The sequence below is a fragment of the Oryzias melastigma genome, linkage group LG19 (genome assembly GCF_002922805.2).
Source record: "Oryzias melastigma strain HK-1 linkage group LG19, ASM292280v2, whole genome shotgun sequence".
NCBI lineage: Eukaryota > Metazoa > Chordata > Actinopteri > Beloniformes > Adrianichthyidae > Oryzias > Oryzias melastigma.
This window is the reverse complement of record NC_050530.1, coordinates 16,261,257-16,287,713: the sequence shown is the minus strand read 5'-3', so window position 1 is coordinate 16,287,713 and position 26,457 is coordinate 16,261,257. Positions and strand designations below refer to the sequence as shown.

Here is a 26,457-nt window from a genome sequence, read left to right as displayed (position 1 = left end):
TGAAGTTTATCTTTTTTATTAATAAAACCACAGTGGGTTTGTTCAAGAACTTGTACAGCATGAAAATATGCATTTGATGTCTTCATACAAATATTGAGGATTATAAAATTATGCAAAGAAATCAAAATAAACGTCCACACAAATGTTATTATACAGTAATTATAACCTTACAAGCAAAATAGAATGTGTGGGATATTGCTTTGGTCTATTCACAGTGGATATGCTTTTATTTTGATGAGTAAAGTCAACAGTGCTGCACTTCATGATCTAGTCGGTGGCAAAGATTCTTCATTAGATGGACTTCCTTCATGTGTCTGACAGATGTAGTGCAGTAGTAATTTTTAGGAAAAATGCCACAGAAGCTTTTAGGTTTAAGTGTAAAACCCATAAATACAGAATACTTTATATGGAGATATTAGGAAAATGGTAGTAAGATACTTCAATACATCAAAGCGTAAATCTGAAGTTTTCAAGGTAAAATATAAAGAACCTCAGGTTATTAGTGATGTGTTGACCGATGCTTTGAACATGGCTCAATGATGAATACATTTGGGAAAAGTGCTGTTCAATTATTGATAATTAATATGATAAAATTTACAAAGATGTTCTTTTAATTAAGCATTCGTGTTCCAGCACATCTGAAGAACTTAATGTTTTAGTTGTAAAACTATATTTCGGGTCGTCTCCAAAGTTTTTAACCTTTTAATTTGGTCATACTGGAATTGACATAAAGACCTGTTTGAGTGCGACAGCACATCAACTCGTTCACAGACTCTGGGTTACGAAGCCTACCGTGACATGCTGAGCGTGTGCTTTCCCACATTCACTGAAAGCTGACGACAAGCGTGGGTGGCCTCCAGTGGGAGAGCGGTGTTAAACTCAGCGGGAGGGTGGAGTCATGACCGGCGCTGCGGGGAAAACAGTAGGAGAGCAAAAAGTTTGTGTGAACTTACTCACACATCTTAAGTGAAATCCACCAGGACAGGTCGGTCAGTGCGCTCGCCAACGCAGGCGTTGATGAATGGGCCGAGAAGCGGTGGGGCGGGTGGCTGTTAAAGGCCGATGGCTTTCAAGAGCGACAGCAGTCACAGAGACTTGTACAGATAAAAGACTTCACAGAAACCGTTCACACTGGTAGTGCAAATAAAAGAAGTGAAATGAGCATGTGCGGGTCAGATCTCCGTGGCTGCAACGTCATCAAAGTTGATCTCATTGCCGCTGCCCTCGTCCTCCTCTCTGCTCTCCAGTTCCAGGCTGAGCTCCTGCAGGTGCTGCTCCAGCTCCCTGTTCCTCCGGTACATCTGCACATAGTTCTCCTGCAGCTGTTTCTGGTAGCGGATGACTTTGTCCTTCTCCTCCTGCCATATCCGGCGCTCATGCTCAAAGCTCGCCGCTTGCTGCTCCACCTTCTTGCACTCGTAGGCCAGTTCAGATCTCATCCGGTCCATCTGGGCCTTCATATTCTGCTGGCTTTCCACCTCGCTCTTCCGCTGGGCCTTCGCCTCATCGCTTTCGTACGCCAGCAGCTGCTCCTCGGCGTCCTGGAACACCTGACACTGTCTGTTTCCTGGACCCTGGCTGGCCACGGTCTCCTTGAGATGAGCCAGCTCTCCCTCCAGGCATCCGACCTTTTCTCTGAGTAGCTCGGCTTCGCTTTTGCGCCGCTGGAGCTCGTTTTCGCACACTTCCAGCTCCATGGTCCGTGTCCGAGTGGTGCCGTGGGCCTCCTGGAGGAGCACCTGCGTGTTAGTGAGCTCTCCGCGGGTCTCTCGGAGTTGACCCCGCAGCGAGACGATTTCCCCCACCCGCTGGGCAAGCTCGTTCTGCACCTCCTTCAGCTGCTGCTTCAGCAGGGAGATTTCCCCAGACTTCTGACACACCTGAGGTCAAAGAGGACAGGTGTTCGGATCAGCTGCAGCAACAAGTTATCAGTCTGAAAAATTAACTAAACAAACAAAACACAGTTCTGACTCAACTGATTAAACTGATTCGATTCTGCAGAATAAAATAAGAAAGTTAGAATGAAACTAGCCTGAAAGATGAAACATTCTAACCTTCAGTTTAGAGATTGTTTCCTCCTAGTAGTTACATCCACACAAGAATTCTATTGATTTTGCTATTGATCCATGTCAGATGTTTGCAAAGCATGTGTTCTTATGGTCTGTATGACAGTGGTAAGGAGTGGTTTGTCCTTTTCTCTCCTCACCTTCATTCAAAACAAACTATAACCGATGACGCCTGTCAAGATTTTGCTCTGGCTCTTTCAATCATTTGATGAGTAGAGGTCACAAAACGTTCTTGGCCACAGGAGAGGTAACGGAAAACTGATATTCTATAATTATGAATTGATCGTTAACCAATTAAACCGGTGAGGAAATAATCAGGTGCCTAGTTAAGAATTTTAATTTATATTAACACAAAATAAGATCGAGGTTGGGAATGAAGACATCAATTAAAGTAGATAATCTTATGAAGAACCTAAAGAATTCCAAAAAAAGTAAATATATTTGTAAATATGATGCTCTATATGTGGAGGGATACACAAAAAAGAGAGAAAACCAAAGTGAAATGAAAGCAAATGAGAGAGTACAGTTTGCATGTTCTCCTCATATATATGTGTATTTTCTCTGGACTAAGTAAAGAAGATGGAAGGATGAAGAAGGATCTAGTATTAACATATAAGTACAGTGGTCCCACGTTTATGTTATGTTCTAAAAATAACTTGCAATAGGGGAAATGTGCAAAGTCTTAAGGTGTTTTAGGAATTTAAAGCTCCGCACTATTTCTTAAACACACATGAAGCCCCAATCCAAATCCTTCCCTTCTCCCTACCCTTCCATTTGTAGGGGAATTTGTAGCAGAAGTGGTGTCTGAAATACATTTTCTAAGATCCCATCCTCTAAGCAGAGGGATACTGTTTACTCCAATTCACACACATCTACATTTTGACTGATACTTTACGAAAAAATTGGGTCTATTTTTTTTTTTAATGGTGCAGAGGTAGAGCCCTTTATGTCAAAGTGTGCTTGGACAAGATCGTTAGCTTAGAGAAGTCTTAATGGATTTGTGCTCATTTAAGCCTCTGCTCACCTCCCACTTTGTCTCTTCGAGCCGAGGTCCCAGCTGGATCTTCTCGTGCTCGTAGGAGGAGCACCGCTCCTCCAGCTGTTCCCGCTCTTTCAGAAGCTGAGCAAAGTCCTCCTGCAACTTCTTCTTCTCCTGCTGGAGCTGATAAACCTGCAAACCAACATAGAGAACACCGTCAAGATGAAACAATGACAGGAATAACATGCTAGGATAACTTGTGTGTTGCCAGCTTCACGAAACTACTGTCAAAAAAACAGATTTGAAACTGAGTTCCAATCTGAAGAGAAGTTAGATGGAAAAGTGTTGAACCACAAATTGAAGAATTTACTCTATTAGAGCAATTGATCTGTAATCAAATCAAGGATTACACTTTATTGAGTCAAAACTTTGTATTACAGGAAATGATCTAAATCACTGTTGTCCAGTATTTGTCCTACAGCTGGGACTTCTTCCCCCAGAATGCAGGTTTTGTCAGATGTTCTGACCTGCAGCTGAAGCACCTGCTGAGCACGCTGGGCCTTCTGAGATGCTACCTGCATCCTGGTGGCGCAGCTCTGCCTCAGCTCCTCCAGCTCCAACTCAAAGCGCTTCTGCTTCTCCTCGTAAACCTGACAGAACATAACACAAACAATCGTGAAAGGTCACATCCTTTCTGAATCCCTGTTTGTCTTTTCAGCCTCTTACACACCTGACAGATGGCAGCTTCATTCTCATCCAGGTTGTCTTTCAGCTGCTGCAGCTCCAGCTCTCTCTCTCTCAGTTTGTCCTCGAGGTCCCTCACCACCCCTTCATAACCTTCCACAGGAGCTGGAGAACGCCCACTGGACCCACTGTCTGACAGCGGCTGCCCCCGGCCGCTCAAGGAGCCAGAGCCCGTGCTCTTACTAGAGGAGGAACGCCCACTGTCCGAATTTGAGTGTCCGTGTGCACCAACAAGTGGAACGCCCTTGGCGGCCTCCAGGTGGCTGGCAGGAACGTCTCCTGTTGCCATGTTGTAGTTGGCCCCATTGTAGGGAGGCAGACTGGAGAGGGAGTTCCGTCCAGAGTCAGACAATGAGCAGGACTGGCTGCTGCTGCTGCTGACGTTCCGGCCGCCGCTGAAGGAGCTGCGTTTCTCCGAGCACGAGGGGGACACGTCTATGTGGGTGGGGCTGAGCAGGTTCAGGTTGTTTTGGCTTTCTAATGCGTTTGCACAATGGCGGGGGGAGAGGTACTGCATGGAGGAGCGGTTCTTGGGAACGACGGGCTTGAAGGCAGTGGGGCGCAGCACTGTTTTCTCCATGTTCTACAAAAAAGAAAATAGTAAAAGAATGAAGAGAGGGTTCAGGAACAGAACATACACCTACCTGCACAGGTGTTTGACCCATATGGGTCCTGCAAACAGTCAACCTATTTCCAGTGACCCACCTGACCCACGACTAAAGGGGGTTGAGTTTTATTGATAACATAAGCAGATATGTGGCAGGAGCAGCTCTGATCGCTGACCTCTCCCATAACCCCGGGCTCGCACGGCAAGAGCTACAGCTCAGGTGCAACATGGGAGCGGTCTAGCAACAGCAGATGACTCCTTATGGCTACAGGATGGCTGCAGCCAGAGGCTCTCCTGCTGACCTCGTGAAACTCTGAACTTACATAGGTTCCACCATTTATTACTATTTAGGTACTTAATAGCCCCAACTTCACAAAAAGTGCTGCGGCTCAGCTGCGGCGTAGGGTAAAAATTTTAATCCGACAAAACGGATTCGGGGCGCCGGAGAGACTGAATTGCAGAGGTCGGATGTGACAGGATGCAGTGGAGGTTCCTCTCGAACTTTTAACCCTTGTGCTGTCTCATGGGGTCCAGATGACCCCACCCATATATTGCTGTGTGATCCCTCCCATGACAAAGGTGGACAGGATTTCATGTCTGCAGCAGACATGAGTGAAGCTCAATCAAAATCATTGAAAATAAAAGTTCAGCGCGCTGTCTTGTGGGGTCCAGATGACCCCACTTTTAATGTACACATGCCTAGGATAAAACAAGAGTTAAAGTTACGTAAAGACTCTTGTGGCTGAATCAGAGCTGTGAAGTTGGAGTGGGGCCCGGGTAAGCCGCGACTCATGGACTTTGGGTTGCAGCTGATGGGCTGTCACTCAACCGATGTTCCATCCCTAGAATGAAATCCACAAGCAAGGTGACCTCGAGAGCTTTGAAGTCCGAGTTGTAGGGCTGGATATCGTCAATTTGATTCACAAGAACCTGGATCAATTTGGTTCCAATTTTTTCATTTTTTCTTCCCAAATTATTTTGATTTACTCAATTCAATGAGATTTTGAGTTTACAAGATTTAAAAAATTTGTTTAGAGATAAATTAAATTCAAAGTAAAGTTCCATCAGTTGTCACGCAGCTTGATGTGTGAAGTTTGCTCTCCGCATTTGACCCGTCCCCTGGGGGAGCGATGAGCTGCAGACACAGCCGCGTGCTGCTTAACCCCCCGATCCAACCCCTTAATGCTGAGTGTTAAGCAGGGAGGCACTAGGTCCCATTTTTAGAGCCCTTGGTATGACTCAGCCTGGATTTGAACCCAGGACCTTCCAGTCTCAAGGCGGACACTACCACAAAGCCACTGAGCTATATACGTATATGTTTTGAAGATATTCATATTAATCGGATACAGTTCACATACTGTAAAATGTATTTGTGAAATAATAATGAGATTGCTAATATCATAGAGTGTTACATGGATTCTCAAATGGAGAAGCTACAATTGTTCTGCCCCTCCTGGAGGGGGTTTTAGTTTAACCACTAGGTGGTAACTGCGCTATAGCATTACACCTTATTCCAGAAGAAGAAGAAAGTATGAGCCAAAAATGGTTCTTTAGATTACGAATAGTAACTTTGGATCAATGATTGATCTATTAAGTTTAGATGGAGTCAGATCAATTAACTGATTTTATCATCCCAGTCCTACCCTGTCAGTAAGTTGTCATTTATGAGTTTAAAAAAGAGGGACTATTTCTAATCAAGAGTTCTAGACTTTTTTTATTATTTTGTTATCAGACACGGGATTTAACTATTTAAATCATTCCTGACATCTTTTGACAGAGACGTTCCGTCTTCATTAGAGTTGTCACCAGGTAGTGTAGTGTGACGAGTATAAACAGCTGATATAAGGAATAAGCAATAAGGCCCCCTCATCTCTGTTCATGAGGGGGTCTTCTACCAGACGTTTTCCAGACGAGTTCCAGACGTTTTGTCTTCCATTTCTCACTAGGTAACATTCCTGCTTCTGTCCTCACACATGCTCATAAACTCTTGAACATTTGCACACACCTAGTAGCTGGTGAAAAATAAATTTTTGACATTGTCTCAATTACTTCACTCTTACTTAATGTTGCGTGTTGTTCAAGTGTTCGCTACGATCAGTCTCTCACAGCATGCCATTAGAAAAAATGTGCATGACCATTTTGTCTCTATGGGCTCACCAAGCAGTCTACATACAATCTTAAACTTTCTGTCTGCGTACCACCCACAGACAGCCTGTATCCACCCGTGAGGGCAATTGTGACAAAAGCTTAATTTTATGAAGTAAACAAACATGAAGTTGAACTTAAGTCTCCACATTGACAGTCTGACTTTAGGTATGAATTAGTGCTGTAGCAGAGGTTTTAAGGACACTCACCCTTTCAAGTTTTCCTGATTCCGGGATCAGTTTTGGTGGCGGTCCCCCCATATTTCCATTTAACCCCAACTCTTCTTGATTCTCATCGGCATCCCCTCCCAGAATGGTAGTTGTAATATAGTTGTCATTCCAGTCATCGACATAGTCCTCATTTAAGTAAGTATAGTTCCCATTGCCACTGTCCTTCTCCAGCCCTCTGCTAGAAGCTGAGGAGCTTTGTATCTTCAGAGGTGGGAGGCTCTGCAGTGCCATGTCTTGGGGTGACTCGGGCCCCAAGCATGGAACTCCGGGCATAGGCCGCCGGACCCTGGCGCCCGGCTCAACCCCAGAACGGTGGTCCTGGTAGGGGCCGGGGTGAGCTGGGACGAGGCTGCCGACTGAACCCATGGAATTTAGAGTTGGATGTGGGAGGTTGATTGGAGGGGAAGGGCCCGAACGGTGGCGTCTGCGAGCTCCTCCGCTGTGGACGGGAGTGTGGGGCTCAGCAGAAACAGGCAGCGCCTGAACCAGGGCCATGGTGGCTCTTTGGAGTGGTCACTCGTACTGAAAAAAAACATAAATAAACATCTTAAAAATGAATTAATCAGATTTATGTCTGAATGCTGGGAAAAAAAGTAAAGACATATCCATGTGAAGCATAGTTTTCAGAGTACAAGTTGCGGTTTTTGCATAGTTTGGCCTAGTTACTCATGAAAATATGGTTTCACAGAAGTCAAACTGATGATAGACATAAAACTATCCATTTTTCAAACCCCCTTAATCACTTTCAGGGTTACCGAGTTGCTGGAGCCTATCCAAGTTACTGTGAGGCGAAGGCAGGATACACCCTCGATGGTTTGCCAGTCCATCGCAGGGCTACAGAAGACTAAAATGTACAAATATCCCACGAGTCCGTGGTTTCTACACCACAGAACAAAACAGGCCAAGGCATTCAATACATCCAGTCGAGCAGAACAAACAGGGCTTGAAGCCTGAAGCATTAGAGGAATGAGGTAACACAAGACAAGAGTGTCTTTTGATTTGAGTGGCAACATACTTTTAAACATGCTGGCATTTCCCTTGACAGCAACACTGGTTTCTATCTATACACTAGTCCATAAAAAAAACTTAACCTCGCAGTTCAATATGATGGGATATTTCTGGAGTGGAAGTTCCTACGTACATATTAAACAGATATGTGCTTCTGAGAAACAAACTGTAGGTTAGGATGAGTGCTAATGAGGCCCTTACAAATAAAACAGCCTGCTATGCTTTAAATAATGAATCAGGGATTATGAGGAACTTTCAGGCGTGCCCAAGTTTCAATCTAATGAGTCGCAAAGTTATGACTGTCAATTTAAGCATTTACCAAAACAAACTCCAACAATGTAGCCAAAATACAGTAGAACTCCTTATTTCACTTTCTATGAACCATTCTTAATCTAACTGAAACTAAACCTGAATAAAAAAGGTCATACGAAATGTTTTAAAATACATTTCCTATAGAAAAGAGATGGAATAGCTGGAAAGAGATAACTGTAATGACGGTAAATGATGCCAAAAAAGTGTCCAACCTACCAGGTTTATAGAGTCTGCAAACCTCATTTGTGAGACTTGACTGGGATTAAAGCAGGTTAATCAGCACGCTTTAAATCTGGCTGATCCCTGCTTAGACTCAGAAGTGACTAACACTAATCTGGCACAGCAGTTTGTTGTTATGATGCTCCAAAAGCTGGAAACAAAGATATTAACAGTTCTTTTTTAGTCACTCAGAATGCTAGAATGTTTAGGTATTCTATTAGTCAAACAGGTGGAGTGGCTTTAAGAAACAAAGAGTTTTAATCAAAGAACTCTACTGCATTTAAGTATTAAAGTTAGTCAATGTTCAGGTCTATTTGAAAGCATATGTCCCTCATCATTTTCATGGTTGAAGTTACTTGGTTCACCTCTTCACTTTTTTACTAAACTCTACCGGTGTGGAAATGACAGTCATCCTAATCAGGTGTGATGGAGCTAAACATGCAGCAGATGGAGGTCTGAGAACCAGAATAGAGAAATGCTGCTTTAAAGAGACCAACAGCTCAATGTCAGCATGAATCTGTAGCAGAAGGGGAAGAGAGTTACCCCAAAAAAAACCTCAATACTGTCCAAATTTCATTTACAGAATATTTATTGAAATAATAAAAATTAAAAGAACAAATGAAAATTGTCATAAAATTAAAATTCTTTCAATAAGAACCATAAGTTAACAGTTGTGGACCATCATCAGTGAAAACTAAAGAAAATAAGTAAATAAATAAATATTTATGATCAGTCTGCAAGAGTGTCACCCTAACTGGTTGGTAAAACAAAACACCAATTATATTTAAAGGATAGATGGTAAAGAGTAACAAAGAGGTGCACTTCTGACTCTGTCGCTTTTCAAGCTTTTCAAACTAAGACAGAAAATGAAAACCACTGAGAAATTTCACTTTTTTTCCTTTTTTTTAACTGAAAAAAAAGCAACTTTTACTTCAGAACGTTAACTATTAAATTAGGACGAATAAGATACAATGAATTAAAATCAATCAAGCACTTGAAGTAACAGCAGCACATTAAATCAACAACATTCAGCACACAAAAACATTTGCAGCAGTCTGTTTATGGCACCCCTTCCTTTGGATCAAATATAAAAAACAATATGTTGGCTTGCATTAGCTAGTTAAAAAAAGATAGAGTTTCAATTGGGAAGTTCATGCTGTCATTATGATTTAAGAAAGGCAAACTGAATTTTTTGACATTAAGTGGCTTCAGCCAACCACAAACTATGAGTGGAAAAAAAAGTTTTTGTATTATCATTCATATCCTATAAAAATGACCACGAAATTATACATTCTTTCAGGGTATGTAAACTTCTGAGAACAGCGGAACCAGTTAATTTTTTAGAAATTGTGAAAAAGTGAATAATATTTTAAGCATTGACTATACATTTGTGTAGGACAGACAATATCTCTGTGTTATTTATTATTTATTGCTATGTTTTTCTGAAGATCAGCAACCAGGTCATTTTGGGGTCACAAAGTCTCTCCCAGTAAATTAACAGTAATCCCTTTGAAAACTGTGCGGGTACTTTTTAATGCAAAGTACAAAATTGTTTTCAAAGCTTCTCGTACTCAGACAGATCTGTTTTTTTCTTTGTTGTCATGGTAATTGTAGTATTGTGATGGGGTTGGGATTTGACTGGGATGAACACACCTTGGGTAGGTAGTATTTTCTCCAGTCAGAGTGTGAGTAGCTTATATTTTTGTCTGGGGAAAGTCTGAGGCTATTATTGCTTTTAAATCAATCTCTGCCTCAGCTGGAGGAATGTGTGGTTTCCAGCTATACACAACGAAGCCAAAACACGCTGTGGTCTGCCACTTTTTTTCATTTTTTTAGAATTTCTCATCATTCACATGCTTGTTTGAGAATAAGGATAAAAAACATTTAAGTCCTTGCAAAAACCTCACCTTATTGTTTAAAATAATCAATGTCTCATTAGTGAAACGGAAAGAAAAAGATCCAGAGGAAGGAAGGAAGGAGCTCCTGTGATTTTCAATGGGGCATTTGGTCATTATTAGTGCATGGGTGAGCATGTTTCTTTGGCTAACTGAAGCACAACGCTGGCCAACTTAAGGTTTCTGGGAGGTGGAACAGACAATTAGGCGATAGAGGAGAGTTAAACCAGCATCCTCCCACTATAACTCCACTTAAACACAACCAGACTTGTCTTCATTGACCTAAACAACACAGTCTCACATCCATCTGAAGATACAGTTCTGCAGTAAGAGTTGAGGAATAAAAAGACTCAGGGCTTTCTAAACTGTATTTACATTTTAGTTTGATCCCACTCCCCTGTTTTTTGTATGCATTATTTTTATCACTCTAATGAAAATAGTGTTTTTGGTGTTTTTAACATGTCCTTGTGGGATTTGTCTGACAATAGAGAACTTATATAAAGAAAATTAAGGTAAAAATTGCATTTATGAGTATGTTGTTATTAAAATAGTTGGGAATCAGGAATAGACGAAAAGAAAGACCGTATTTGTTGGACCGGGCACAAGTTTCCTGCTCAGCTCCACTAACAGATGACTAGATCTAAATACGTCTTTGTTTTCCCCGCTGGCATCTGGATCAAAACTGTACATCTGGATAGCTCCAATATTGCTCCTCATTTTTGTTGCACCGGTAACATATGGCTGACGGTGTGAGGGGCTGTAAGTTAGTGGGAGGATGTGTACATAATGGGATGATGGGAAGAGTTGAAAGGTGCCAACAGTCCCGCCCACAACTCAAAGGTGAATCTCTAATGAACTAATGCTGCTCTGCAGAGACTATGTCTTTGACTTTGGTTGAACTGGGATAAATCCTATCACTGGGAACAGGTTTATAACAGACCAAAAGAGATCAGAGTGGGTCTTGAACTCATGTCTAGAGCAGGTTGTGCTTGCTCTAAAACAAAAATATTATTAAACTAGATAAAACTACTAAATTCATACAGCTTATGTTAATGGGAAGAATTGATTAAATCGGATTTAAACTATAAAATTTACACTTAAAAGCCTTAAGTTCTCAGTCTGACAGATAGGTCTGTCCAACAACATATTTTGTAACATTTTTGATGGGTTTTCTTGGCTACCAACAGGATACAGATCTGACTGCATTCAAGGCTACAATTTCAAGAAAGAACGTCACAAAAGCCTTTCCGCTCAGGCAGTTTGTAGTACAGTATACAGTTTGTTAGTCCTGCCCTTCAAACCGGCAAAGTAACACAAACCTGCTTTGAGGCAAAACTGAGAGAGCCTTCCTTTATATAAAAAACATTTATAGCTGAAGAGGTGAAGCTATAAATAATATAAACAGTTAAAGGGGAAAAAAGAGCATGCTTGTGTTTGGCGTCTCCTTTGAGAGAGAAAAACATCCATGACTCAGTGATGTGGAGGGAAGGAGGGAGAATGAATGGAAAGAGAGCGTGCTCGAGTTTTTGGTTGGGGGCGCCTGCATGAAAGGGGAAAAAAAAAGCCAAATGAGTCCAGTGATCCCCTCCTCCACTCTCCATACACCTCTGTCCAAACTTTTAAGGTCTCTCTGTATTGAAACTGGAACACAGAGGGAAAAAAAAATGTGACAAATCTATTTTGGTTCTAAAGACAACCTACCTTTGCAGAACCAGACGTTCCATAGATCTGTAAAGCTAAAGCCACTGTGGCACACATGTAAACCAACAACAATCATATCATTTAAGGGATCAAACACATTTATTATTATGCAATCATTAATGCTAACAGTTTCATCTAAGCTTTTCTGGGGAAATTAATTTAAAAAATGTACTTGCACCAAAATAACCAGCCCACCAAACTGATAAAAGTGGTCAAAAATATATGTTATTTATAAATCAACAGGTTTGTCCAAAAAAACTAAATTTGTATCAAGTTTTCCCATTTACGTATGTGGTTATCCCTGAACAAATTCAAACTTCTATTGCCAAGTAGTAACTTCCCTTTTTTAGAACTGATAGATTCTTACCCTGTTCAGTCCCTTTTGCTCTGGTGTTTGAACAGATCCATGTGATCAACCAGCTCAGGCACTCTTCGTGTTCTGTTCCTGACCAGCCCTCAAAAGGAAAACTTCTCTAAATCCCCCCAGAAAAAAAAAAAAAAAAAAGCTCATTCTTAAGCCAAATGCAGCCAATGTGAATGAAAGCAAGTCCCCCTCCCTTTGCTCTGCTTTCATGCTTCCTCCACCTCCTCCCACTACTACCTACGAACAGCCTCTCTGATACAAATACACCACCCCTTTCTTTACTCAGCTCCTCTATTATTGTTTTTGTCCATCAAACATGTACTTAGCAAAGTCCTCAGGTGCAATTTTGAAAAGCAAATTGGACAAAACACCATCCAAAGTGACACATTTTATTATTGTAGCCTATTTTTTTGCATAAAATTAGTCTGTTCTGCTATAAAATCCAGCTTAGATTTTAAGAACAATGAAAAAAAAATAATGAATCAGAAAAAAAAAAGATTAAAGATAAAAGAGATTCATCCATGTTATTGTAAGACATTTCAAAAGTGAGCATACATAAATATAGACAGAGAAAATTTAGCTAATGGTGTATTTAAGAAATTTTAAATGTTAATTAGGACAAAAAGATTGGGTCCTTTAAAGACCCAATCTGATCACGTTTTGAGCTTTTTTAGAAGGGATCTTTTTTATGATAATCCTTTTTTAAATAAACTTAAAAAAAAAGTTGTGCTTTTTTTTCTAGGTCGTTTTCTTCAGAGGGGAAATTCACCTCCAAGCTATGGGTGGGACTGCTGGTGTAGAGTAAACCTGCCCCCACTTCCCATCGCCCATCTGTTTACCCACTCTCCCCCTAGCTTACAGCCCATCCCACCCCCCAACCTAACATTAGCGGTGCAACAAAAATAGTGACCAATATTGAAGCTATCCTGCCTAGGGCTGGTTTGATAAAATAGATTAATCGATCTGAATTGATCTTAGCTTAATAGATCAATTATCGATCCATAAAAGTAGAGATCGATCTAACACATAATGCTAAAGTCTGCTAGCTTGATGCCAACGTATAATGGGATTTACCATAGGCGGCTAACGCTAAATCGACCAAAACATAGATTCCTGGCTAAATGAACAGCTTTATAAACTCAAAGGCATGAATTTTCCAAACTCTTTTAAGGAAAAATCTTTTAAAGTAACCCTTTGAGGTCAAAAGCAAGGTTTTTGTTCATTCTTGCTTCGTCTTTTGGAATAAGGTGTAATGCTATAGCATGATCGCCACCTAGTGGCCAAACTGAAACACCCTCCAGGAGAATCAGAACAATTGGAGCTTCTCCGTTTGAGAATCCATGTAACACTGAACACTACTAAAAACTAATTTTTATTTCACTGATAAATCTTACAGCATGTGAGCTGTGTCAGATTAATATGAAAATCTTCAAAACATATATAGATTATAAATCTATTTTTAAACAAATATGTCTAAATTTGCAAACTCAAATCAAACTGAATTGAACTGAATTGAAATGAACTGGATCAAAAACATCCAATTCGGTGGATTTCTGGTGAAAGAGTAGAGGACAGTTTGTTCTCATGTCTGTGTGGATTTATCCTGGCTGCCCTCACTTCCTAAAAAAGAAAATTCCAGCTAAAAATGAGAACGATGTTGTTTCGGAGGTCTGAGCATGAGCTTACATGGTCTGCCTCATTTATCTCAGTGATGGACTGGCAGTCTCTCATCTAATGACAGATAAGACTGACTCCTGCTACCATCAACAGGAAATTCATTAAAAAAATAACTGAACATCTGGGTGTGTGACATAATCAGAGAGAGAAGTGACGTGAGCTGTTCCAAAAAGAACTAAGCAACATATGGGAAACTGGTTCTGTTGAACAACATGGCACAGTTGGAACAGGTCCAGTTGACGCAGGTCCACCCACTCCCCAGTGCAGTTACTGCCACGGATAATACACAAAAAAACGACGGCTTGTTTACATCGTCCCACCCACCAACCCGGCTTTAAAGGAGCCATAACCCCTCTGAATGATGTGACCATCGCTGTTTGACTTTAAACTGGTTCAACTGGTGCAGGGCTGTGGTGCGCTCGCTTTGACTTAAAAAATGTGGAACCGCTAGGAAGTAAAAAGATTTTTTTAAGTGCCCCTTTGTGCCCTTTTTAAGCAACTTTCACCATAAAATATTGTTTATAATGCTCCGTCAGGCCAAGGAATCAGCTATTCCTGCTACAGTTTGTCCAAAAAACAAAAGCCATCTGATTTTGTATTGATGTTCAACTTATTCGTGAAACAAGTTGCCTGTGAGAGCGGCTGCAAATCATCAAGATCAGAACAAGAGAATATGGTGCAGCCAGAAGAGCTCCTACATAAAGAGAGGGGTAAAGTAGGGTACGAGAAGTAGGCTATGTCCTGCCTCGGCTTTAGACACACACACACACACACTTACAAACAAATCCGTTCCTCATTTCAACTCCCTTTCCCCATGCTCCAGGAACTGGGTCACACTAGTAGGCGCAAAGTTTGTTCTTGAGATGCAAGGGGGGAGGAGGGGCAGGGGTTCATGGTCATCCGTGTGGATGTCTCAATGGGAAGTTTGTCTGAAAGCGACTGCGAGCACAACTCTGTTAGGGTTAGTGTCATTCGGGGTCCGATACTAAATAAACAGCGTCGATCAGCAATTTCAAGACAAACATGGCTGATCTAAGGGTACCAATCCTATTGTGAATTTCACTGTAGCCTTTTAGAAAATCAAAGGTATTTTTTTTTATTTAGTTTTCCAATCATTTTGGATAATGTTTTATCTTCAAAACAATACACTTTTATTAAAAATCCTGCAGTAATACTATTATAAAGAACATTGTATTAGCAAATGTACAGTTATTTTCCTCAGCAGCTACAACTGTAGTTAATCTACATCTTTTGCAAACAGATGATCATCCATCAACCCACATGTTCTGTCTCTGCAGTCTGTCAGCCTTCTTTCTTCCATATTTTTCATTATAACAGGTTCCAAACTGGGACCTGAAAGCTAGGCCATCTTAGACCGTCCTCTCCATGAGCACGGGGACATCAGTCCCATCGGACGCCTGGCTAAAACTGGCCTCTGCCTGCTCTATGGATCACTTACCTCCAAAACAATCCGCTATACGGCACAAACGTGTCTAACTACTCATAAATGAAAAAATACTGCTGACTTTTTCTATAGTGCAGCTCTGTGGTTTCAGTAACACATAAAGGGAAAAAACAAGAAGAAATCTAAGCATTAAAATAAATAAACATTGGCAACGTCACTGTATCTCAAAGAGATTAGGGCAGTGGAATTGCTGTACTGCCCAATCCTTGATAAAGATCTGCTGCAGACTCCCACACAGAATGGATTTGTTAACATCCACACAGGATGATCACTGCTTTGGGTGTGTTACAAACACCCTAAAGCCATTTCACATACTTTATTTTTCGTTTCGAATTATTTAATTTCCGTAAGAAAATAATCTTGGTAACAAAAAAAATTCATTGTATAGTAATAAAGAAGTGCTGAGAGGGTTTGAAAATCAAACTTTAAAGTTGTCAAAAGAACATTTGCATGGAACAGTTTAAAAATTTGGACATGCATTTGAAAGAAAAGCTTTCTCCTACCTGTTACTGATACTCTTTCTTCAGCTTCTGGAAGTCTTGGAAACCCTCGTACAGGTCTTTTGAGCATTGCACAGACTCATTCTGGAGAGCAGACCTTCAAACTCTCTTTATGCCCCTCTTTTTCTCTCACTGTTGGGATTAAAAGAAAAAAAACACACTGTTGAATCAGCACAAGAGCAGCAGTCAGACCACTACTGTTACTGAGAGCTGGAAAACCTGAAATGTGACTAGTGTGTTTATAAAAGTCAGCAAAGAAGGGAGAAAATCTGAGTCACGTTGGCAAAAAAAAAAAAGCTTTAAAAGGAGGCAGGTGAGTACTTAGAGGGATTTTCCACATGAACTGCAGAGAAAACTAATTCTAAAGCTAATTGAATGTTCACTTTAGTGACTAAATAAAATGTTTGACACTATTTTACATTAGCATGAATGTGTTTTGTAATAGAACATAATAAAATAAGCTATTTAGGTTGTGCAGTCTAATGAAAACATAGTATCTTCAATTATTATTCTTAAAATGACTTTCAATAAAAGTAAATATTAAAATAAATTGTGGAAAGGCTTTCCAAAAACAAAAAATATGCCCCTCCAAACTTTCATCAAATATTATTGACCTTATAATAGCAAATACTTTTGTTTTTGTAATAGTATTATTTAAAATTTTGTTTTTCCAAAGCCTCTGGGTTAATTTGTTTGTACAATGTCTTATTACGTTAGATGAAGCTCAAACCAACAAAAGATAGTTCAAACTTTGCTCTACTGAAAGTAAAACTCAATATGCTACAAGCTGTGCAAAGTAACAACTTAATCATGTTTCTAAAACCGAGTATTTCCTCATAGAGCAAGAAAACATTAAGTTTTCTTTAAGAAAGACACAATTTTTAACCTGCTTTACCTCAATAATCAACATTCTACCCAACAAAGAGGATAATATATTGTCCTCATCATCTCATTAAGTTCTTTAGTTGTCTAAAATAATGACATTTGATTGAAAATTAAACCTGCTGACAAGTGAAGCTGCTCTGAAAGTCAATCAATAATCAACCCTGTTTATGAGGTTCATGGACGCTCGAGGGCATACATGCAAACAAACCCAATCAGAGCATGTAAACTAACATAAGCGGCCGCTCTATCCAAACACTACTATCTTATGATCGCACTTGACTTTATTTTAGTAACATTTAACTGTGTCAACTGAGTCAGGCCAGTTAACAAACTGGCTCAAAAACCTTTGGATAAACGACAGTTAAAAAAATAGAGGGGAGCAAGGAAGCATAAAGTAAGCAAACAAATGAAGGAAAATGAGTGGAAAGTAAGTTTACAATAGGAAACTAGCATGTCGTCCTTTTTTGGACAGAAGAAAAATAACTCTATGGCAAACATAATATGTATTCTTAACTAAAAAAATGTTTTTAACAAGCATCATTTAAGATGATGCACCTTAAAAAAAAGGTATGGTGGCATAAAGGTCTGCCACATTAAAGACATTTATCTACAAATTAAAATAAGCTCAGTGGCCCTGTGGAAGAGTGTCCGCCCTGAGACTACAAGGTCATAAGTTCAAATCCAGGCCAAGTCAAACCAAAGACTTCCTGTTTGACATGAAGGGGTTGGATTGGTTCCTGCGTGCATCTGTGTCTGCAGTTCACCGCTCCCCCAGTGAATAAGTCACGATAAACACCCAAAAAGTTTTTACACTAGGGGTTACTTATGTATAGTTTTGGTGTAGAATCTTCACTTTTTAACAGAGAAGTAAATGAGAATTTGCTCCTTTTTTTTAAATCTACCTCCAGTGGTCTTTTGAGAAACTGCAGCGTTCAGTACTTCTGCATCAAAATCGGAAAGCGGAGGCTCATGCACGACAAACAAGTTTCTGATCTCTTTTACCTTCAGGTTCACCTCCCTGCTGGCTTTACAGGCTGTTCTGCAAAAGCTGTGACGCAGCTACAACGCATCCCACCTGCTGTGATTCACACCCTCGTTCTTCCTGAACATTTCATTCACTTAGCAGCCACCCACTTCCACGCTCAGAGCTTTACTCGCGTCACCGTTAGATCGTGGGTTCTTTTGCGTGTGTTACTATTACTCATATGTGCTTTTTCATATTACATATACAGTGTGCGTGTTTTATTAAAAAAGTGTGTTTGGAAGTGATTCTGCTGTCCAGCTGTTGTCCTCTCAGCTGGAGATTAATCAGGGCAAATATCACACTGATCACGAACAGAAATGTGTTTAAAAATAAATACACTAGTTGGCCCACTTATGTAGTGTGAGTTCAGAAAAACAGTCCTTCTGTAATCAAATTAAAGGAAAAAGAGCAGAGATCTGATTAAGTACAGTGTTTATTTACTTTTTTACTTGAGGTAAACTACATTTTAACACAAGATTGTCTCCACAAATGAAGGGTGGGTGCGTGCCAGAGCGGTAGAGAATACGTGTGAGGAACAAGAAAAGGGGGAGATCTAGGAGTCAGCAATTCTGCCAGTCTGTCATGAGCCTCAGCACGTATGGGCCTCTCTGCAGCAGCTGTGAATGTAATAATCTCACTAAGTACTACAGTGATCGCATCTCTTAAGGGAAAGGAGCCATGTTGTATTTTCATAATGTATTTCCTTGGGTAGGATCACACTATCATGCATGGGTAAAAAGCATCTGGTAACAAGCAAATACTAGTTTGTGTGTTCTTTTTTGGGATTTAGCAAAGGTGCAAATATTAAGTTATGGAAAAATATTTTAACTAGATAAAAGTATTTATCTATACAACCTCGCTTTTGAGCTACATGCAGCTCCTCAGCTCCTTTTTTGCTCCATTGGCTGTGAAGAAAAATGCTAGCAAATTAAAAAAAAATATTGGGTTTGTATTTTTTTTTCGTAAAAAAAAGTTTATTAACAAAATTAGCTCTCTTTAATTTAGGTTAATTTCTTTATAACATTTTAAACAACTGAGAAAAATTGTGTTTTTAGGTTATATCTACTCTCAAAGTGGTTTGTTATTAGAATTTAATTAAATCCCATATTCTTATCTTCTGCTGCACAAGAGTATCTGTTCAGAGGAAATAAAGTATAGAATTTCCAAACATGCATAGATTAAAAAAAAAAGATTTAGCATCAGTGTTGTCATCTTTAAATTCAATAGTAAAAGGAGAAAAGGATGATGGTACACCAAAGTTGTAATGATAGAAAATGGCACGTTTAAATTGGCTTCTATGTAGGCCTGAACAATACAACACAATTTATCATCATTGCAATATCAGCCTGTGTAATATACGTATCAAAAAAGATGGCTTAAATTGCAATAAATGGTTACCCTTAATGTTTGCGCATGCAAAAACAATCTTATAGCAGCTTATTTAACAAATTAAATGGAGCCTTTTCTGCATATAAACAATCAGATGGAGTTCTTCTATGCTAAACACTCGCCTCTTAGACTCTGTAGACATGAGTCATTTTGGAATATAATTTAAGTTCTGTTAAATTTATTCAAATAAAACAGATGCAGTGAAATGGAAATGATGTATTCATTCTTTTGCTCCATGGTCATGTATCGCAAGTAGTATTGTCACAGCAATATTGATCACTAATATCAGACATTGCAAGTTTTTCTAATATTCTGCAGCCCTACTTTTAATTAAGGAGGACCGTTTTTGTAACAGGATGTATCTTATTTTGGAAAGGAACTTGTATGTGCTGTTGGCAAAAATAAAAGAATTTAGAAATAGTTATGTAGAAGAAACATATAACACTGTTATTACATTATTTAAAAGCTAAATTTTATAAATGAATGGCTTCCTAGCCATAAAAATGTTGATTTTAAAACACTGAAGTGGTGTGATGCAACTCTCACGGGCTTCTCAGAAACTGTCCCAAAAGTCTCTTTTAGCGTTAAAGGTTGCAGACCCCTGGTCTATAACATAACACTTTGGTTCCTCAACAGCATAGTGCACAATGAATGGCCACAGGACATGTACACTCCCTTGAGATCGCTATAAATCAGTCTAAGACAGAGCAGATTATGCCTTTTTTTTTCCCAGAACCGGGTTTAGATAATGGTTTACAGCTATATCCACAGGTCTGGGCAACTGCACCGTAGTGCTTTCACTAAAACAAACAAAAAATGTAGAATGTTGCAATGACAACATACCAATTGTATATTGTAGGGTTGTAACCATAATGTATTGCTGGGGTCAAAGACAGTCATTATAACAAATCTGATGTAAAAACAGAAATAAAAAAAATGTAAAAAACACACATAGGGCTGGGATAATTAGAGAAGTCTTCCCAAAAATAGAAATAACAAGTGCTTTGCTACACTAAGGATAGTATTCAAGAAACTTGCAAAAGAAACCAAATTCTCCCATTATACTGAAAAGGCTGTTTATGAGACATGAAAATGAATGCAGAAAGGTTTTTTTTTTTGCATTTTTCTTAAATGAAAACAGCAAAATAAAAAGGTTCCAACAGATTAGAGACCCTTCTGCACTGCAGCTAAAACTGCGACACCACACTCCTACAAAAAGAGTGAACTGGTGCGACTGCGTCTTCTGAATACATTGTGTCCTCTATTGCTTCATACCATCCCAGACATCAGCCTGTTAGGTCAGGACTAATGTTCTAAAAATAAAAAATAAATCAAAAATCAACCTTTGAGTCATTCCCAGACATCTCTGAAATCTAAACCTCTTGTCCTGTAGTGACCTCAAACTGATGTGCAGTCCAGCTGTGACATAATCTCAGTGCATTAAAAAAAAATCCAGTCATCTTATAGCACGAGATCCATGAGCTATTTATAGGAAACACTCAAAAACAAGAATTTTGTCCATTAATATACTGTTTTTTAATAAACCATGCAATCAAACATTCATCCTGTGACACTAACTCACCTCCTCAACTTACTGACCGTCTTCTTCTGAGTTTAAACAATTATTACATCACTCCTGATACGTAACAGCATGTGACATGACAAAGTCATTATAATAGAAGAATAGAATAAAACTCTATGGTCCCAGGCAGGGAAATTCAGCAGTCCAGCACCTTTCAACAGTCATATCAATTTATCTTTATTTACAACTCATTAAATTGTTTATATTATTGTTACACGATATGAGGAAAACTTGCAATGTGCGATATTCCTGATTAGTAATGTGATGACGATATGACTTACGATACATGAACAATGGGCAAAACAAAAAGTTAATACATAATTTAAATTTCATGGCAACAGTTTTTATTTATTTATTAGGGCTGTGAAAGTTGACACGTTAACACACGCGAAGAATAATAATAATTACAACGTCCTTTGCGATGTGCATATCGCACAAGCTGATATCGCGATATTGATAAATTTTCGATTAATTGTCCAAGCCTAGTTTGCATTTAATTCCAGACTATTTTCTATTAACCACTATGAAAAGAAATGAACTGGTGATAGATGATTTTACGACGTTATAAATGAACAAACAAAGCTAAAGGTAATTTATTTTCAGGCATGTATTTCAACACTATTGATGTACATGAACTAATTTGGACTGATGTAACCTATAGAGTTCTCAGGAGCAAAAACAAAGCTTCAAGTGGTGTGGCAATGTGCACCGGAGGTTACTACACCCTATTCCATCATACTGAAAATTAGGAATTGGGCAAGACCATAAACAAATATTAGGTTTTGTTGGGCCCACCCACCTGCCATGAAAAAAAACAAAAAGCCACACACTTGTAGTTATTGACATAGGAAGCAGTTCTCCTGTGAAATCAGCCTCTTCTGGATGTTTTAAGAAACATTTGCTACTTCTCTGTAGGCTTTAAATTCAAAAACAGAATTGGGGGCGTGGCCAAAACACACTTAACGCAAACTTATTTCTTATGAAAGAGTCTTTGGTAGCCATGGTATAGAGGTAGAGACTTCTGATTGGATGATCGCAGGCTCTGTTCCCGGCCTGCCCACTCATGTGTCAAAGCGTGCAAAACACTAGCAACAAATTTATAATTTAAAAAAAAAATCTTTTAACATCTGCAAAAACATCAGAAACTGAAGCGTTTTGAAAATAAAGAGTAACCTTTCCTCTTCTCTAGTTATTAGCACACACTTGAATCCAAGAGAAGCAGTGTTTACAAAACACATCACCCACATGTACTGTAGATCGTCTCTGTAGAAGGGTGGACTCCGCCACTGTCTGATGAAATAAAATCCCTGTCTCACCAGAAATCCTTCCCCTTCCTGTCTAAAATTGTGTCCTTGTTCTTTGGTCTTGGAGCGCACAGTTCAGGTTTTCACCCTCTGTGAACTGTAATCCACCGTCTCTGCTAAATCTCTGTAGCAGCCCATCTGGTACGCACTTGAAAAAACAAATTCTCACCAGAAAAATGTGAGTATGTATAAAAAAAGACAAAAAACAAAGATATTTGAGATATTTTGTGTCTTCTGACATCGACACACATAAGACATGACTTTGCAGCCAAGATTTTTCCCCATAAGTCAGTTAAAAAAAATGACTTCACAGTTTGAAACTACACATAACCAGCTGAAATAAACAAGAAGCAACTATTAATTCAACACAAAGGAAGATAGTAAACACCATACTACTATTTCATTTGACGTGAGCCTGCAAAGAACCAAACATAACACAATCCTCACGTTCCCCACAACTCCTACTGTGTTCCCATTGTTGTCTTTGCTACTAACGTTTCTCGCTTGTTTGTTTAAGGAGAGAGCTTTTGGAGATAACACAAAGGGACCTGACCCTCAGTCTGAAGAGCTCAAGGACAATATTCAGAGCAGCGAGACAGAAGGATCCATTACAGAGGGAATATATTTATCACAATTTCAAGTGTTTTCTGTGAGAACTTCAACTCCAAGACGAAACCTAAAGTTGAGGATGTTCACGCTAGCATCATTAGCTGCAATGTATTATTTATAACAATGAGGGGGAGGGGCTAAGCATTTAGGATGATTACATTGGTGTGATTATGAGGGACCACCTGTTGGGTACGTTTGACTTGTTCCATCGGAGTCTGGGAACAGCCAAGAAACGGTTAGATTCTCGAACTGTCGTCTTCAGTGAAACTTGTTTGGTTTTTCTGGGTAGATTGGATGTTTCAGTCAACTTTTGATGAAAAATGAAATGAAAATATCATGCATCTCCATTAAGAACTCCCCAGTGATCCTGAGGCATGCCATCTGATTAGTTAAGCGCCTTTCTCTGACAGGATATTTAGGAATGTGGTAGATACAACATTATTATTAGATCTGCTGTCAAGTTCTGTCTAATTTTGCTCAACTCTGTTTCGTCAAAGGGAGCTAGCTACCTTGGTCTACTGGATTTAGGTTTTACATACATATTTTATTATTAAAGAATTACTTTTGCCACCTATTGTCGCCTTGGTGGAAACACACAAATAGAAGTGGCTGAGTGTTATATTAATAAAAACTTAAATTAGCTTCCAAAAAGTCCAAAAAGCATAACTTTAGTATCAAATGTTTTACACACATGCAAGACCCACTCCAATTATTTTTTGTCCAATTGTAAAATTGCTCCCAGTGATTTTTTTTAATTATGATTATGCCATTTCAAGTCAAAATCCAAAAACCTGTTGCTTCTCTGACATAGTTTTGGCAGTAGTTCTTCAGAAATTTGCCACTGATTTGGAGGCGGGACTGTTGGCATGGGGTAAGTCTGGCCCCACTTCCCATCATCCAGCTGTTTAGTCTCCTGCAAGCTTGCAGCCCCTCACAACCCCAAACTAACATTAACGTTGCAACAAAAATAGCGAGCAATATTGAAGTTATCCAGTCGTACAGTAACTGGAGATCCAGATGCTCGAACAAGAAAAACAAAGACGCCTATGTTAATCTGCAAGTGGATGCATTGGAATAGAGTGGAGCAGAGAACTTGTGGCTTGCCAACTGTATTTTCTACAATCTTTTACAAACAGTTTATTTTTCATCTGCTCCTGATTTGCAATTATTTGAAAGAAAAAAAAATTACCTAGAAATGTAATTTTAAGCCTAATTTTCTGTCCGAATGCCCTCCATCAGAAGAAAAATGCTTCAAGAACATGTTAAAAACACTATTTTCATTAGAGTGGGTATTTAGGTATGAAAAATAATAATTAAAATAGAATACATTTAAGATTTATTTTAAGCCAAGTCTATTGTGCTTAATGACAAAGCCTTCTTAAGATTTCGATGAGACAAAAAGAGTTTTAAACCAACTCTTTGGAAAATTGGAAAATACACTTTTTTAACTTGCTGCTTGAAAGCAAACTTCTACATGAACATTTATTGTGCTGCTGTGCAAGTGTTGGCTATATGCATAAACAAAAGTCCAATTTAACTACTGTAGCTAATCGTGCAATAATGGTACTTTCTAGGGTTTCTGTTCTGATTTTTTTTTTTTGGCGCAATGGTTCAATTAAATTCATATTTCAACAAACGAGAGGCAGAAGAAGAATATATTGCATTTCTTAAAACTCTGATGTGTTATTAATAAATATTTTTTCAAGTTAGTGCCAAAAAACTAAATCATCAAACCATTATCTGGCAAATAGACGGGCTATACCAAAAAGAATGGGAATGGGGGGCAAACTTTACTGGTAGAAAAGGTTTTCAGGAGAGTTTAAAGCCTAATAATAATAATAATAATTAATACACTTATATATATATACTTTTCTGGAAATTGTATTTCCACACACTACTAGACTTTGGATATTTCTGAAAAGTTTACCAGAAATAATCCAAACTTTTGTTTCTAAACAAGTGTTTTTTTCCCCTAAAAGTCACTGATAAGGAAACATGATTTACGATCTGGACGGAAACTGAAGCTGGAGGAGGAAATGAATGTGGTTCTTTCACGAGAGGCGCTTTGTTTTGACTCAACTTGACGTGTCTGACGCACAAGATGATAAATACATCGATACATAAACAAGAAAGGGGGAGTCGAGCGAGAACAGACGGCGTCAGAAAAATTTGACTGAGCTATTTGTAAAAAAAAATCTGAGAAATTATTTAGCTTACTTATGTCAAGTTCTAAGCCAACTAAATGGGAAACGGGGCAAAAAAAAAATGTTTTCACACATAAAGTTGTGCATTTTTCTAAACTTCACACCTATAACATGGTTCAAGCGAATAAACACAAAACTATAAACTTATTCGTCTTTCATTTTACCCTCAACCAGTTTCAGAAAAAGACCTACCTTCAACAGCAAGTGAACATTCCGAGACAGTTGTGTTTTTTAAAGTATGCTGGGTAAAACCTGGATCCAAGAGTGAAAATGTCCTAGCCCACAAACGCGTTCTTTGGCCAGTACATGTACCCAAAAAATAAAATAAGATAAAATAAAAACTCCAAGCTGTCTTCCTTTTAGACCCTCTCGGTTGCACTCAATGGAAGTGCTTAACTTCAGAGTGGAGCTGGACACGAACTGCTCGCGTTTTTCAGAACTGAGTGGACACTGGAAAGCTAGCAAGGCGGCAAAGAGCCACATCCGGTTGGGCACTTCAAAATAAAATACATGTTTACCTTTTATATTATTATTATTATTATTATTATTATTATTATTATTATTATTATTATTATTATTATTATATAACTAAATACTTCATATCAATACTTTGTAAACATCTGTGTGTACCTTGTAAATTTATCACACACATACACCTGGTAATGTGTTTTTTTTTTCTTTACATTGACTCTTATTAATGTAGCTGTTTCATTTTTGATGTTTTTTTTTCAGTACAGTGAAATCAGCCAACCTCTATTTTCCGTCCCTTCTTTTTGTCTTGAAAGCTCTTTCAATTAATAAAAATTTGATTTGAGATAGGTTACTTAGGCCTGAACTGGACTAACAACCTGTCCAGTGTGTACCCTGCCTTTGCTCAAAAGTAGCCGAGACAGGCTCTGGCAACCCGTGACCCTGAAAAGGATACAGTGGGTTAAGAAAACAGATGGATAAATGGATAGACGGACAGATGGACGAATATGTTATTTTACGTTCTTATCGTAGTTAAATTGAATGAGAATTGGGGAAAACATATTTAGTGTTCTGGGTAATACAAAGAAAACAAACAAAAAAAAATCCAACCCTACAAAGAAGTTAAAACTATTTTTAGACCTAAGTTTGCTTTGGATTCTCTGTCAGCAGCACTTTAAACTGTCATGCTTTTACTTTGAAACAAAAAGAGACAGTTTCCGGTATTCATGGCGAAGTGTTTAATACATCTGAGCACAACTCTCTCAAAACCGCACACATGTAAACACATGCACACACATCCTTGCTTCACTTTATTTTAAAACAGGGAAAAAAGACTTTTGTTTCCACAGAAATATTCGTTTTTGCTTTTTTTCTTATGAAGATAAGGTTACCGACTGGTTAAAAATTAACAATTTATACTAAAGCTAGATGTGCCTTAAGATAAATGTAACCTCAATGACAGTAAACTACAAACCAACCATTTTTTAACATGTTTCAAGAAACAAAAAGCACCTTATTACAATGTTATTATATTAGGTATAAAGTGCTCCATGGTTTGAAAACAGTGTCCAGATAGTG

At 38.9% G+C, this 26,457-nt stretch overlaps 1 protein-coding gene across 4 annotated transcripts; it reads right to left on the bottom strand.

The window, feature by feature from the left end:
• Nucleotides 1-26,166, bottom strand: LOC112154560 (leucine zipper putative tumor suppressor 2 homolog). Of its 4 annotated transcripts, none has more exons than XM_024285594.2 (7): nt 25,102-26,166; nt 15,916-16,044; nt 6,751-7,293; nt 3,776-4,372; nt 3,588-3,695; nt 3,091-3,237; nt 1-1,880 (listed from the first exon to the last, which is right to left on the bottom strand). In XM_024285594.2, the coding sequence occupies exons 3-7, from the start codon at nt 7,264-7,266 to the stop codon at nt 1,173-1,175; spliced, it is 2,076 nt and encodes a 691-aa protein (XP_024141362.1). In that variant the 5' UTR covers nt 7,267-7,293; nt 15,916-16,044; nt 25,102-26,166; the 3' UTR covers nt 1-1,172. The 4 variants fall into 4 exon arrangements, with proteins under 4 accessions (XP_024141362.1, XP_024141363.1, XP_024141359.1 ...); XM_024285595.2 differs by having other exon boundaries at nt 3,621-3,695; XM_024285591.2 differs by having other exon boundaries at nt 3,573-3,695; nt 25,102-26,165.
• Between the last annotated feature and the right edge of the window lie 291 nt (nt 26,167-26,457).

Coding starts and splice junctions, on each gene's coding strand:
- LOC112154560 (XM_024285591.2), bottom strand. CDS start 7,266: ATGGCCCTGGTTCAGGCGCTGCCTGTTTCTGCTGAGCCCCACACTCCC. Junction 4,373..6,750: donor AATCAGGAAAACTTGAAAGG/GTGAGTGTCCTT, acceptor TCTTTTTTGTAG/AACATGGAGAAAACAGTGCT. Junction 3,696..3,775: donor ATGAAGCTGCCATCTGTCAG/GTGTGTAAGAGG, acceptor ATGTTCTGTCAG/GTTTACGAGGAGAAGCAGAA.